The 16,712-nt window shown below is 37.9% G+C and overlaps 1 protein-coding gene across 3 annotated transcripts; it reads right to left on the reverse strand.

Moving 5' to 3' along the window:
• Positions 1 to 413: 413 nt before the first annotated feature.
• Positions 414 to 16,470, reverse strand: LOC139753658 (uncharacterized). Of its 3 annotated transcripts, none has more exons than XM_071670290.1 (9): positions 16,422 to 16,470; positions 13,954 to 14,095; positions 10,826 to 10,945; positions 10,366 to 10,542; positions 9,803 to 10,064; positions 8,618 to 8,756; positions 6,751 to 6,907; positions 6,177 to 6,358; positions 414 to 2,032 (listed from the first exon to the last, which is right to left on the reverse strand). In XM_071670290.1, the coding sequence occupies exons 2-9, from the start codon at positions 14,086 to 14,088 to the stop codon at positions 1,747 to 1,749; spliced, it is 1,458 nt and encodes a 485-aa protein (XP_071526391.1). In that variant the 5' UTR covers positions 14,089 to 14,095; positions 16,422 to 16,470; the 3' UTR covers positions 414 to 1,746. The 3 variants fall into 3 exon arrangements, with proteins under 3 accessions (XP_071526391.1, XP_071526393.1, XP_071526392.1); XM_071670292.1 differs by lacking the exon at positions 16,422 to 16,470 and adding an exon at positions 16,339 to 16,413; XM_071670291.1 differs by lacking the exon at positions 16,422 to 16,470 and adding an exon at positions 16,263 to 16,286.
• Between the last annotated feature and the right edge of the window lie 242 nt (positions 16,471 to 16,712).

Consider the following 16,712-nt stretch of genomic DNA (forward strand, 5'->3'; position numbering starts at 1 on the left):
GGTCCCGGGTAAAGGTGGTTCTGCAGCAGGGATGTATGATGTCAAAATTACCATTTAATCTGTTAATGATTGAGATGATGCAGGAGGTAAATTTGAGGGTTTACAGGGAAAGGGGCAGGTATATAGTCTGTCACGGGTGGGGTTTATGTCTAGGGAGATGAGTCTGTCACCATTTGCTGACGACAGTACTGGTGGCAATTCTGAGTGAAAAATGGCAGAACAGTAGGTAGTGGTCAGTAAGACCTAATCAGATCATTACTTTATTCATCTAAGCATATAATTCTATAAGCAAGTCCAAGGCTCCACCTACCATAGTTAACCAGAAATAGGAACAGCAAATATGATGCATCTGTTGCATAATGTTTTGATAACCAAATGAAAATTCTGAACAAGGGTAACCCAAACTCAAGTGATAGCTTTACCTTTTTAGCTGTTTACTGGAATAAAACAATAAGGCTTACAAATAATCATGAAATCAATAAGCAAGACTAATAAATCCACATTGAATAGGTATAATATTTGGACGTCTTTTAACTTGAAAATGTGCTGTATAAGTATCAATACCATATATCCACACCAAAAGCCTACTGCTAATCCAACTACTGCTGAAAATATATGATTTAACTGGATTTAAGGGTTAAACAAGGCTTGCCTTCTAAACATGATAAACTAAAGTTTTCTGCAGTGAAGTTCAGCTCTATGGATAACTGAATTCCATCTTAGGTTACAATAATTGTAAGTGTTAAAAGACATCAGTTTTTATGAATAACCCATACCTAATCACACACCATATGTAGATGTAAAAACTGATACATAACAAAGATTAAGTTTCCTTAATTATACCATCATAAACATGAAATATGAAACTCCTCAGAAATATTAAGGAGCATTCACAAAAATTGCAACTAGTATAGAAATCACTAAAACAAACTGCCCATTTCTTCATAGTTATACTAATGATATTCACAAATTCGATGCATCAAACATCTGTACACGATACTTGATCATTAATGAACATTTTACAACAAAGCCATAGTTAACATCTTAAACTGCAAACCCACATACTATTCTCATGGTATAATGAAAGCTTACCAACACTGCAAAAGCTGTGAAGATAAGCAGTAGGGATACAACTGACTACATTAAACTTCACTAGAGAAATTACAAGTTTTTAAGGTAACTTTTTCTTTTCATCCCAATGTGCAAGATGCTTACTATTACAAGTCTTGGGATACTCTATAATGATGCCTAAATTATAAACTATTAATTCAACTACACACTGAGCTAACCTTTTTCTTGGATAAGTTGTGTGAAACCCGTTGTAAATTCCTCAGATAGCCATAATGCTTAATACTTGCATTTGACAAACTGCTAAAACTCTCACAGAGATACACAAATACATAGACAATCCAATACTGTAATCCAATTTTTTTAACATTTATTGTTATATATTTCAAAATAGAATCCTGTATATATCAACTCAAGTGTAAAATGACTGTATTAAGACACAAACTGTGACTAGAGCTACAATACTGATGCTTGTGAAACAATTTTTTGCTGAAGTACTCACAAGCATCAGCCCTTACCCTTCTTCTCTAAGAAGGACAATATTTATTGTTCAATTTTATTTCATCAGATAAAAGTTAAAAATCCAACTACAGCCAAGAAATCAGATTTCCTTCATCTTTGTCACTGTACCATTCAACTGGTTATTCAAATAAACAAATGCATGTCTGTTGTCAAGGATTAATTAATAGAGAGAGACGTTACAGTGAGAGAAGCAGTGTTGGCTGTAGAGGGGAAGGTAGTAGTAGGAATTGTGAGTACAGATGCAGCAGTATTTGTATTGCTATTAATTGAGATTGGAGGCTCCTGAGTACCTGAGGATTGGTCATGGGAGGTCAAGGAAACTGCTGTGCCATCAGTGCCATTACCACTAGCAGTTTCCCCATGATCCTGGTGGGCAAAAAGGGCTGCCATAGCCATATCATACGATGGAGGAGGTTCTGGAAACATGCCTGATAACTTCTTCCTGCAAATATAAGTTATAACTGAAAGTATATTATACTGCAAGAAGCTTCACATCATATCAGCTACAGCCTTGAATTCAAATTCTCCTTCAAACACACAAACAATTACATGTCATGTATGTAAGTCTATGTACAACATAATTATTATACCTAACTGGCTCATCTAAGTTAACAAGGAACTTTAAAGAACACATGAATAATGGTCTTATTTGCACACCATCTACCATCTAGCTGCATTAAGTGGTATACCAAAACCAGAGCCTACTATCCAAAGCCATGCCCCACAAACTACTGCATAGTTTATCTCGACAGACTACTCCATAATTTACCTTGACCACTTATGCACTGGTTAATCCTAATGACAGCACATTACTTCCCATGCAATACATCAATCCAACTCATTCTATTCAATACATACCTCTCACCCTCATTAATGTTCAGACCACAACACTCAAAAGTGTCCTTCACTTTATTTCTCATCTAAGTCTACCCCACATACTTGCTCCCTCCATGTCTGACACACACAATCTATTATTCAGTCAGACCTCACCCCTCTTCTCCATATATCCAACCATTTATGCATGCCATGGTCAGTCCTCTCAATAAGATAGCACTTCTTAAACTCCATTCTCTTAGAGTCAATTTTATGAACCCCATCTCAAACTATATCATCATCTTCAGGCCTTTCATTTCCAAGATGTCCTTCCTCTTCCTTTCCTCTGCCTCAATGCCCAAGACTCACATACACACAACATCCACCATTGCCCTATCATACAGTGATCTCTCCTCCCACACACTCCTTTATGCACTCAGAACTTCAGCTCCTTCTTCCACCCTGTGACTCATGTTTGCCCCAATGATTCCATCTGCTATAATGTCCCCTCCCAGGAAGCTAAAGCACTCAAATTCTACCAGGTCCTCTTCATTCAAACCTACACTCATCAGTAGGCAGCAACTGTTTCTTCTCCTATGCCCCTTCATCCCCAGCATATTCTCTGGGGGGTCTCCTATCCCTACTGTTCAGAATGAGTCCAAACTGCTGAGCTTAGTTGTTGGTCAACCATGCCGTTAAAGGCTGCATCTTGCTGGTCTACAAGATCACCACAGCCTGGCTGGTTGGGTACACTTTGTAAATACTTGTCCAGAGCCTTCTTAAATTTTTCTACTGTATATCACATAGTGTTCCCAATGGCTGTACACATTATGTTGAACACACTTGGGCTCCAGATGTCCAAGGTGTTTTCTATTGTTTACAGCATCTTTTGAATTTAGGGGTAATATTATACAATCTTCCAAGCCTTACAGAATTTTTTTTGGGTGTAAATTAAGTTAAACTTCCTGTCTGTCCTCCAAAACATAGAGCTGCAGTGATATCAGCCATTCCCAGGACTTCAGATCATTTACAGCATCAATATGGGTAGTGAGAGATGTGCATATTAAAGTGATACCACAGTGAGGCAGCTGTACCATCTATCTGACAGTGCTTTTTAGTGATCAGGGTTTGATTTTGTGAACAAATGTTCTCTGATGGTCCTAGGTTGGGGTGTTAGTCCTGGTTGGTCCTGGGTTGCAGTTAATTTCACTGCCTTGCATTGACAGCAGGAGAATGATGACTACTGAGACTTCACTTCTCCGGGGAAGACAAAACAAAGATGGTTGTGAAGAGATTTTAAGAGTTTGACCAAGGGGCCAGCATAGTGATTAGGGTAAGCTTGTGGCTGTGCCCCACACAGAAGAGTGGAAGTGCAGGCTCTTATGAGACAGGATGGGCAGTTGAAGGGCATGGTCCTTGGTGACAACTAAGAATTGAGGATAAGCATACAAGTGTAAGAACACAGCAAGAAGGGAGTTACAAGGGTGGTAACGAGGCTGAAGGTATGAAAGGCACTTGGAGTGGATGGGATTTCAGGTGAAATGCTGATGTATGGAGAAGAAAATGTGACAGAGTGGATGCATCTGATATGGAAGTTACCATGGAGACAGAGGATTGTACTTGAGAATTGGATGAGTTATTATTATTCCTTTATTCAAAAAAGAAGTTGCTAAGGATGTATGTAGCATTTATAAGGGAATATGTCTGTTAAGTATACCAGGAAAAGTGTATGCAAGAATGTTGATTGACAGAGTAATGGAAGTGACAGCATGCACAATAAGTGAAGAGCAAGGGGGTTTCAGGAAAGGTAAGGGATGAGTGGATCAAATTTTTGAGATGAAGATAACTGGAAAAGTATTTAGCAAAAGGTAAAAAGTTGCATGTAGCTTTTATGGATCTGGAGAAAGTGTATGCCAGAATGGAGTGGAATGCCTCATGGGATATGTTAGGCATATATGGGGTACAGGGACAAGTTGTACTGAGTGATAGCCTTCTAGAGGAGCAATTGCACGTGTAAGAGTGGATGGATAACAGCGTAAATTTTGGAATAAATGTGGGTGTGACACAGGGCAGTGTGACGTCACTGTAGCTTTTTAAAATATATGTATGAACAGTGATAAGAGAGATAAAAGCAAAACTAAGAAAAGGGAGTGTGGAGATGAAATGTAGTGGCTACTGGCAAGCCTGTCTGTGGAAGACACTGTTGTTTGCTAAGAAAGAAGAGGAGTTGCAGAAGGTTTATGTGAGTTTTATATGTGTGTAAGTGTAACCAATTAAAGGTAAATGCAAGGAAAAGTAAAATAATGGTGTTTAAAAGGAAACAGAGTGAAATTAAAGATTTTGTAAAACCATACAGAGTGAAAGAAGAAACTATACTAAATTGTGCTTTGGGTATGAGGGGAGAAAGACTGGGAAAGGTGAGAGAAATGAAATATTTACAAGTTGTCTTTGATAAATTTGGCAATATGGAAGGAGAGATAATGGAAAGAACAGTACAGTGTAGAAGTCACATGGCCCCTTAATGAAATAATAAAGGGTAAAGGTGTAAATATGGAAAGTAAGAGGGAGTAAGAGACAGCATAGTCCTCCCAACCTATGCAGCCGAAACATGGACTCTGAATGAGTCACAGAGGTCAAGAATGTAGGCTGCTATGGAAATGAGCTATCTGAGAAGAGCATAATGTGTGACTAAATGGAATGAAGAAAGAAAATAAGGGGTGTATGAGTGATGTGGTATGGCAGGGAATGCAAAGAAATGTACTACTCTGAAGTGGTTCGGGCATGTGAAAAGTATTCAAGACTGAAAGTTTACAAGAAGTGTGTATGATAGTTCAAATAAAAGGGGTTGGTGCAAGAGGAAGACCACCTGTGACATGGGCAGAGTCGAAGAATACTAGAGGGAGACAAATGGTGGAAGGATGCATGAAATGGTGTACGCGAGGGAGGCATGAAAGAAGAGGGATAAGTGGAGACTCTTTCACCGTGGCCACCCCTTGTTGGGAGTTCCTTGAGGAAATGAGCATCAGAGAAATAGAGATAAACAGACATGGTATGATTAGATGAAACAAAGAAAGAAGTTAAGTGATGTGTAAGAGGTATGGCATGGCAGGAAATGCAAAGGGAATGAATTGTGGAGTGGCAGAGTGGGTGAAATGTAATACTTTGAGGTGGTTTGGGCATGTGATAAGAATGCAAGATTGCAAGTTTACAAGGAAAGTGTATGATAGTACAATTAAAGGGGTTGGTGTGAGAGAAAGACCATCTGTGACATAGAGAAATAGAGTGGAAGAATACTGGAGGGGGAAAATAGTGGAAGAATGTGTGGAATAGTGTATGCAAGGGAGGCATGTACGAGCAGGGATAAGTGGAGACTCTTTTGCCATGGCCACCCCCTTGATGGAAGTTCCCACAGGGAATGGATGTGAGAGATAGATGGACAGATAGTATTTCCACCAACTAACCTCACCACACAGTTTTTGCACACCCACAATGCACACACGGACCACCTGAAACACACAACTCAAACTCTCTTTGCACCACAAACCCACTCTGATAACTCTGCATTTGGAAAATATAATACAGTATTTACACGATAAGAGAAATTCAAGCTCCAAATTTCACTATATACAATATCCCATCCCTACATCAGGCAAATGGATGCAACAGAATGAGGGTATTTCTTTATCTGTTCCTGGCATGACCTTGCCAATGCAGGAAATAGCAAACATGCATTAAAGAAAAATCCACATACACACCAATGAAATGGCAAGTACCTGTACTGAGGATCAGCCATGGCAGTATCATAATCAGGCAAATCCTGACCCATGACTAGAGTCTGACTTTCTTGATCCACTGGCCCTGACACACCACTCAAGTACCTCAGCACCGAACGTCCTGCCTGTGCCTTCAGCATCAAGAATTTGTAACACCGCCAAACAATACTGATGCAGTAAGCCTGAAAGTAACACATCATTAGTAATAATCAGTAATACTGATCCCAAACAACTGTTTTGCTAAAGTGGCCTTGATAATCTTTGTATGTATCATGTCCGTGTAATACTAATCCCAAACAATTGTTTTGCCGAAGTGGCCTTGATAATCTTTGCATGTATTTATGTCTATATGAACCAAATCTGATAAAAACCTGCATTGCTAATTTCAAGTCAATGATGTTTACAGGTAAACTTAAAAAAAAATAAAAAAAAAATTATTGCATCATGCCAATTAAACCTCAAGATAAGCGAAAAAGGTATGAAATTCCAGCAGCATCTTAAGCAATACCTGTTTACAGATATGTTAATTGTACAGTGAGAGGGTAATCATACGCTCAAATAACAGGCTACATACCTTAGTCATAAGTGTTGTGATAAAGGCGAGCATTGCAAAGAATGTGAGACATTTGGTGTTCATTGCCAAAAGCTGCTGTTGAAAGGGGATTGCTGGGGTCTCACGGATAAGCTGACGGATGTTGGGGAGATAAGACAGGTAGCCGATCATTGTCATGCTGTGGAAAAAGAAATAAAACTAGAGTAGCATTTGTCTTGTTCTCCAATGAAAAATGTCACATTTCCCCAGAATGATGATTCATATAAAGTCTCATTTGGTTACAAACCTCTAATCTTTTAGGGAGATAAAATTTCATGTAACCATATCAAAAATCTAACACTACACATGTAAATAAAGGAGCCTAAGCAAACCGTTTCTTTAAGGAATCAGCATTTTAAGTAATATTTACAAATGTCTGTGTTTCACAACATTTTTTAAAGAAATTATTTGAATCCCATCCATATATTTAAAATACATTTACAGTGTTTTCCACATATATTATATCTTATGAAAAGAGGCTGCTCCTTTACACCAAAAAAATATGTTTTGAGTTATGAAAAACTTTCTCCTGGGCTGTTTCCAACAGGCCATGATATATCACAGACCTACATGAATCAGAAACCTCATATTCCTATCTCAGGGAGTTCACTAGTTATGGAGACTACTGCTGTGGCCACCCTCTTAAGAGAGTTCTAGGTGGGAACAGGAATCAGATATACAGATAAATAGATAGCATCATACACCTCACATCCTCCATTATCACCGAAGTTATTGGAGATTTGAAAATATTAAAGCAAAGCCTGAGCTACAGAATAAAATTGAATTCTCATTCTCAATTAAATCAAATTGAATCTCAATGGGGTGTGGTGGGGCCTAGAAAATGAGTCAGCTACTGTCTAATTATGACACAAGCACTGGTAACATATGAGTGAGATGCTACATTAGTTGGCCTCTGAGTTTCAAAAAGCATTGAATGTTTTCAGTGTTCTATTCCCATTTCTGCCTGCAACTTTCCTTATGTAGTTGCCCCCCCAAAAAAGAGGATTCCATTTGTTTATGATGTTTCTGTCCATCTACCTATATCTCTGACATCCATTCCCTTCGGGAACTTCCTCAATGGGGTGGCCAAGAGAAAAGTTTCCATCGTGAACTCCAGCACTGCTTTTTAGCTGCTGTGCCTCACCCAGTGCATGGATAAGGGCAACTCTGGTGCAGTGTTTTCAGAGGCTCCTCCCTAATATTCTGACCAAATACTACAACTTAATATTCCAACCTACTACTTCAACCTAATGTTCCCACCAACTACTTCTAAATACTGCTCTTGTCTAATGTTCCTTCCTACTACTTTTATCTACTGCTCCAACAATTTTACCATGAGGCAGGGCTAGCACATAGCACTCACCACAGAAAAATCTAGTTACAAAGATTGAGTTGTGGGAGTCAAAGTGTTGTAAAGTATTAAAAGTAACAAGGCGAGATTGTACAATTGTGGACAGAATGCCATGTGTGGGTGAGACAGAAAGAAAAGACAGCTACCTGGGTCATAGGAGTACAATGTGACAACCACATAACCACATAAGTGGTGGCTCACTTACTCAGCCATCACTAGCTACCACCAACAGCAACCTTGTTTCTGTAGTCGATATAATTCGGCCATTAGTGGAACTATGAAAAGAGTATGGGTTCACACTACATATGACAATATGATAAAGGTGGAAATCAGAAATATCGACACCACAAAAAATAATATCCTTCCCTGAACTTAGAAGTACTTTAATACTAAATACCTATTTCAACTGGCTATTTTTTACTAAGGAGTGGGTTTCACTGTATGTCTCACCAAGTAACTATACACAATATATTTAAGAAATACTGCACAAAGTATTACCTTGAGATGCAGAAATCAAAGACTTGCAAGAAGAAGAAAGGCATCAAGTGTGAAGGCTGGCCACGGAATGCTCCATATACAAGCAAAAGCGTCACCACAAAAGTGCAGAGAGTGATGAAGAGGGCTACATTAACTTCATCTACAAAGAGAAAAACAAATATGCTATGGCATACAATGCAACTATCATTGAAAATTTTAAGTGAATTTTATGATTTACAAAAACAGTGGAAGAACAAGGTCTTTGATAAAAATTATTGGTCAATTAACAGCCACTTCATACTTCATTCACAGATAAGGAATATGAATCATGAAAACAATGTGAACCATGAAAGCTGACGTTGAATAAATTACACATCACAAAAACAAAGAAAGAAAAAGGAGTGCTGATGTTGAATCTCTAATGCATTTGTTACCAACAAAATCACTTCCTGTTATTTTCTCAAATGTTAAACTAACATGGATGAGGAATATAAAATCAAACAAACATATTTCATGATTTAGAAAACAAATACAAAAAAATGAGCACTGTAGCCCAGACTTTGAAACAAATGTCTGATGATCTACGGTGAATGAGTTGTTTGGAGAAAACTATCTTACTTGGAGTTATGAAAAAACAAAAATGATATAGTCCACTCATAGGAGTTACAAAAAAATAAACATGTTATAGACCAATCAGTCAGGTGGACATGAATAGCACAGAATCTTATATCTCCATTTTATACTGTTCTATCACTCAGTTCTAAGAAAACGTAAGTAAGCAAGGAAAGCCTTACTCAGAAAGTTTTTTTTACTTCTACATGAGCACACAATATGCAAAACTCCATCTTACTTAACCATACCCTTGCAAGTATCATACTTCCTTCCTATTGTTTTTCAATCAATCCCTAAAATCTCCAAATTCACTTCTTAAAGTATGTCTCAAATGTTTACCCTTATTTGTCATCCATTCTCTATCAAAGACTCTTTGCATACATCATACATCTGCAAGGGCAGCACATCATTCAAGAACTCTTACCTTACCTGCAACATGTCCCCTTTCTTGCTCATTTTTCATATTTCTGAAACTATGCCTTGTCTCAGTACTTTCTAGTTATTATGACTTCCTAGAATTCTTAATTCATTCCCACCCTGGCAAATAAGATGTTGGACTTGTAAGAACAAATTTACTAAAACTAACAGACATACCAGTATTAAGGTGATGCGTAGTCAGCAAATTGCCTAGAGAGAGGGAAAAGTCACTTGCAACCTGATTTGTGCTACCATCACCCTGTGCTGCCAAGATACAAGGCATTTCTGCACCACAGTTAACAGCTTGTACATCTTGAGGTCTGACAGACAGTTGGTCTCCTACTGATCCAAGGCTCCCAAGAGGACCTCCATTCTGGGTCAGCATCTCTGGGTGCACTACTAACACCGCAATCAATGACAATGCCATAAGATGCAGTAGCTAAAAAACAGTAAACAGATAGAAGAGTATTATCCATAAGTGGAAAAAAAATCATATTACTCAAGGGAGAACAGTAATAAACATTGGTTATTCATCTTATATCATCAAATTTAAAAGATGTGCCTTAAAGAAAGGCAGCATTTGACAATGAACTCAATTCCTGATTTGTTCCCCCAAAAATCACTTCATACCAGCCTACAAAACAATAAAATGAACATACCTTAGGGTCTTAACATAATGAGAGGCTTGCCAAGAATGAAAAATTTCTTAAAGTGAAAGAAGTAAGGCATTCAGTGCTTACCATGTCCCAGAATCCTATGACAATAGTGCCAGTGCGGACATGGCAACAGAGGAAGCATGTCCATACATCATGTCGCTTTCTCAATGCTTCTAGCCTCTGCTGGACCTCCCGCAACCGTCCCCTACCTAACATGCTGCTGCCCCCTGCCACAGTTGCAGAAGGTGCTTCAACAGCCTCCTAATAAAAAATATACATGAATAAGTATAAAAAAGTCAATTCAATCTTGTAATATTATTCATTTCAAAATGAATATCTCAACTATCTAGTCACATACCATTCAGATATCATCACTTTTGTTAATCCCTTCATTTAACATTCATTATCAAGCTACAACTAGTTCTGCTCTCCCATCTGATACTTCAAGATAAAACAATGAGCCATATAGAAAGCACAAACTATGAATAACAAATGGTGAAACATAAATTCACTGAGCAACTTTCTCTTTAAATACACAGCTCACCCCTCCTTCCTGGGCCTCACACCCAATGCTGACACCTTCTCGCGAGGACTCCGTGCTGCCTGTCTGGATACCACTTGTCTCAAGGGCAATAGCAGTGTCACTCTGAGGTGACACTTCAGTCTGAAAAGAAACGAATTATACCTCTAATATAATGCTTGCACAGCAAACTACTTTTTCACAAAGCATTACATAATTCTAATAAAATAACATTATAGTGTCATTACCTACTTCAATTCATGAAACTAAAAACAGTTTGAAATAAATTGGGGAAGTTTACAGACATATCTACATTAAAGAACAGTGGGTAGATGAGTTACATATAGCATCTTTCAAGCAATTTTTTTTAACTTTTTAAAAAATCAGAGTGAAAAACCCATACATTGCATAATGTGAAAAAAAGTAAAGTATCATATGTAGTAATGTCAAGTACTACCTTTCAGATAGAAAACATGATTAACTGTTTATTACACAATATAAACAATGCCTGGCAGCGGATGGAACCATGGAAGCAGAAGTGAATCATAGGGGGGGGGGATCCTGGGAGCCTTGAAGAATGTTTGGAAGTCGAGAACATTATCTCGGAAAGCAGAAATGGCTATGTTTGAAGGAATAGTGGTTCCAAAAATGTTGTATGGTTGCGAGGCGTGGGCTATGGATAGAGTTGTGCGCAGGAGGGTGGATGTGCTGGAAATGAGATGTTTGAGGACAATATGTGGTGTAAGGTGGTTTGATCGAGTAAGTAATGTAAGGGTAAGAGAGAGGTGTGGAAATAAAAAGAGCATGGTTGAGAGAGCAGAAGAGGGTGTTTTGAAATGGTTTGGGCACATGGAGAGAATTAGTGAGGAAAGACTGACCAAGAGGATATATGTGTCGGAGGTGGAGGGAATGAGAAGTGGGAGACCAAATTGGAGGTGGAAAGATGGAGCGAAAAAAATTTTGAGTGATCGGGGCCTGAACATGCAGGAGGGTGAAAGGCGGGCAAGGAATAAAGTGAATTGGATCAATGTGGTATACCGAGGTCAACGTGCTGTCAATGGATTGAATCAGGGCATGTAAAGCGTCTGGGGTAAACCATGGAAAGTTCTGTGGGGCCTGGATGTGGAAAGGGAGCTGTGGTTTCGGGCATTATTACATGACAGCTGGAGACTGAGTGTGAACGAATGGGGCCTTTGTTGTCTTTTCCTAGCGCTACCTCGCACACATGAGGGGGGAGGGGGATGTTATTCCATGTGTGGTGAGGTGGCGATGGGAATAAAGGCAGACAGTATGAATTATGTACATGTGTATATATGTATATGTCTGTGTGTGTATATATATGTGTACATTGAGATGTATAGGTATGTATATTTGAGTGTGTGGACGTGTATGTATATACATGTGTATGGGGGTGGGTTGGGGCATTTCTTTCGTCTGTTCCTTGCGCTACCTCACAAACGCGGGAGACAGCGACAAAGCAAAATAAATGAACAATGCCTAAGAACATGCATCATTAGTTCACGTAAAACTCTGAAGGATATTTTTCCCTTTAAAAACCTCTTGCTTCCAGTAATTCATGTTTGTGTGTGTAAGAGAGATAGATCAGTTAATGACTTTTTCAAATATACAGAATTTAAAACAAAAGCAATGGCTAGCAGTCAAGAGGGAAGCTCTGTTCTTAATAATCAACCAACCAGTTTTCAGTATTTCCCATGTTATATAACTATATGACACGGATCAGGTAAAAAAAATTTAAAACATAAAACAGTTAAACACAAAATAACTTATCTAGCATTCACACTACAAATTTTCATCCTACTTGCAGATACAAAATGAACATGATTCTCACAATTGCAATTACTGAGTTACATTAGTCAGAGATGTAGGAAAATGTACTATAACACAGTGTCATAAATTCTCAAATTTCTAGCCTTAGTAATTCTAATACTCAGTGTACAACCTTTTATGTTTTTCCATCTTTTTATTCTAAAAATCAGGAACATATGCAATCAACCTCTACAGTTTATAGTGATGCACCAACACTGTACCCTCCAGAGCAGGGCAACAAAGATGGTATTGAATAAAAAGAATAAACACTACATTACAGAAGTAGATTACAGGCTATTATTTTTGTCTAACATGGAAGACAAAGGAGTAAGGTGGTAACTTGATCACAAACATTTCAAGCAGATAATAGTACTTCAAAATATAGAACAAGAGGAGGCCATATCAAGATTTCAACGAAGAAACTTCCCCTAAGTTTTCTCCATGCAAACTTATAACACAACTAATCAGTCCCTCAACCCTGCTACACAAAACAATCTTTCTTTTATTCATATCGACTCTCAACTTCCCCCTTTCACAAGCTCTTTCAAACTCGGTCACCAACATTTGCAGTTTATCGAATCTACCACCAGTGATATATCATCTGCAAACGTGACAAAATTCCCAGGCCTGCAACAGACAAACTACTGCTACCATACTTGAGTAGAGGAAAAAAGGGCAGGGAAGGCCAGTAAGTTACTAAAATAAAAAAAACATTGAGAGCTGTATTTTCTTTACCCTACTTTTTCATGAAAGTCTCATGTTTACAGGATGGATCAGAGATGAGAGAAAAATTCAACATTACCACTATACTAGCATCAATACTAAATGAATACAACATTCTAAACCCTAACTTCCACCAAATATGTAGTTTTCAGGTGCTGCTGGGCAAACAACTCACTTGTCAAGCATAAAGGACTGGTACAATAATGGGTTAACTGAAAAGCATTCAAAAACCTCATTACTAGATACAAATAACTATACCACATGTAATGATGAGGAATTTACCCCTTGGAAAGTTGAATGGTAGGCTTTCAAGACAATGGGTTGGTGTTAAGGGCTGACATATTTTTCTCTTATACAGCCCAAGAGTGTAAATTTCTGTTGAAAGCTACATTTCATGTGTTAAAACCCACAGGAACTCTTGCACAATGCCAGCTCTCAAAGCAAAGAAATCTAGTCACTATACCAACACATACAGTTCAAAATTTCTTGCACGCAAAGTATTAATGTTCATGCAAAATTTTCAAAAACTTTTGGTGATCAAATAACTTTGGGCATTAGAAAAAAAGCACAACAAAATTCAAAAGGCAAGCCAGGCTGATTACATATGCTGGGGGTGGTGGAGGTTGCTCTGCATAACCTGGGGGGGTTATATCTTGCACCACAACTCCTTCCTGGTCCATCAAAATGCGTCTTAACCTAGCACGTCGTAATGCTCGTCTGTGTGAAGTACTGAACATGGCATCCCTGGGAGTAAAGTTACTTAATGTCTAATGACAACTGTATCCCTGAGAGTAAAATTACAGTTCTTAAATTAACAAAGAAAAGTTGTCAATATTATCTTGACCTCAATAATCTCTGAAACATACAATAACAACAGAAACAGCATACCTAAAAACAGGTTTTGGAATTTGAAAAACTTTTCTCCAAAGACAGAGCCATATTTGCATCTCTGCCAACTCGTTCAGTGAGGGGTTAAAGCAACATTTTACCACCAAAAAATAAGGTTCATCAAAAAGGTTTCACCTCCTTTGAATATAATAAATAATATGAGGCCAACAGATGCTCATTTCCTGGGACTTAATGACCATATATCAAACTTTACGCCCCACCATTTGACTAAACGGTGAAATTCTTAATATTTTGGATTCCAACAAGCAACTTTTATATAATGCTGCTAAAAACTTTATGAACTCCCTAAAGCATAAGACAGCCACCAGAAACTAGACATAATTACCTATTTGTACCATGCAAGGAGAAAGTTTGGTAAAAGTCTGGAATAAAGATGCCACTTTCTTGGATTCTTTGCAGGCTTAAAGTTTTATGACTGCATTTGTGATGTTCTTGATATTATTACACATGCTTACAAAAAATATGCAGTACTCGATTTATCTCTACCATGTTTGTCATTTGGTTGGCAATGTAAACTAGTCAAATGTCAAATGAGATCTCATAAGTATCAATTTGAGCCCTAAATTGATGCAGCCCCATGAACTCGCCCTATATACTTGTAAAACCTGGATTGTAAGACACAAACATTATGAAGCATTGTGGCATTCAGTGGAATGCACTGATAATGAAGGATAATAGGCATTCTAACACTCTACAGGCCAGTTTTCTTGCTTTAATACAGCATCATTCATTTTGTATATTGACATAAAAACCAAATAAGAAATGGCCACTGTCTGTCATCAGTCTCTTCTAAAAACTTTAAGGTTGTCATCAGGTCACCCCTTACTCTTCTCGCTTCCAAGCTGGGGAAATCTAAAGCCTCAAGCCTTTCTCCGTAACTCAGCTCTCATAGTTTGAGTACCATGTTTGTTACCTGTCTCTGGACCTTCTCTATTAGCTATTTGTCCTTCTTTAAGTGTAGTACCCAGACTTGAGCTAAACATTCAACTTTTGGCCATATGTATGTGGAAAGCCTACTGATTATTTCCTTATCAATGAACCCTTAATATTTTAATATCAGCTAGCAGACAGTTGGTTTCCTTAACAGTTCTCCTAAGGTGGGGCTCTAACAACAGGTATGAGACAATTTCACCTCTCTAGCTTCTCTCTAACAGATTCCTATGGCTAATTTGCTGCTAAATAATATACATATCAAGGTCTACTTTCACTGTGACCCATCCTCAATAACATTTACTTTCACATTAACTTTATCAATAGTCCACTTATAGGGTGATGCAATCCTATTTGTGTTTCAATACCTTCATGACATTTGTTATGTCTGCAAGCATACCACACTCAAGCAAGAGTTCACACCTTCAAGGAAGTCATCTACATAAAAAAAGCAATGGTCCCAAAACAGAACTTTGTGGCAATACACTAGCATTGCACAACACAGTGAGTCAATACTCAAAGATAATATCAATGTGGAGCTATTCTGAACAACTGCTTTCATCTTCATTCCTTTGTACTCATTGCATGCAGTGCAGGGACATTTACATCCAGTGGGCACAGCATAGTCGACAAACAACCATCCCATCAACAGCATGAAACCATCAAAACATTAATGTGATATTCAGAGAACAAAGAAAATAAGATAAATTTAGACTGCTAATAGAAAACTAAGGAAGGTGTTAAGGTTCTGTTAATTTGAAGATGGGTTTCTCTTTTGTCTTATCATAACCCATAGTACTACCATATTACCATCGTAACATAAACAAAAAATCTCAATAACGCTACTTCAGTCTAATCCACTTTGATTAAGTATAAATTAGTCCTCAGATATGCATTTCTTGTATATATTTCAGGTATTTCTCTGGTGTCTCAAAATGGAAATTAATTTATATTCATCAAATAATAATCGTGAAGCTCCTAGACTCTACCTAGCCCATGAAAGCAAAATCTGATTGACCTAAGCAATATACCACCTGTAGCAACACAAATGTAACAAACCATCGTTACATACGACTAATAGTCACTAACACTCCGGCCCAAACAATAACAACCAACTTACCTTGCCCGGCCTCTTATCTTACACTTACTGTTGTTAATAAGCTTAATCAAAACGACACTGGCATAGTATAACTCTCTCGGTAAATGAGAGTTAAGCTGACAATAAACGTACCTGAATTACGATAAGCTTTTTAACAACAAATATGGAGTCTTGTGATGACGCATGCGCAGTTTCTATCTGACGTCACTAACAAAAACACAAGTTACCACTTATTTCTTTGTCCAAATTGTAATTGCAAGAGATGTCATATTACTTCAAAAATGATGAATGTGCATATTATCTGACGATGACATAAATGAAACGGATCACACTACAGCTGAAAAAGTCATTTTCTTGCACGGTCAAACTGAGCCACAACATTCTATAAGCAAAACACTTGATATGAATAATTCATGTAATGTT

This window comes from Panulirus ornatus, chromosome 15 (genome assembly GCF_036320965.1).
Source record: "Panulirus ornatus isolate Po-2019 chromosome 15, ASM3632096v1, whole genome shotgun sequence".
NCBI lineage: Eukaryota > Metazoa > Arthropoda > Malacostraca > Decapoda > Palinuridae > Panulirus > Panulirus ornatus.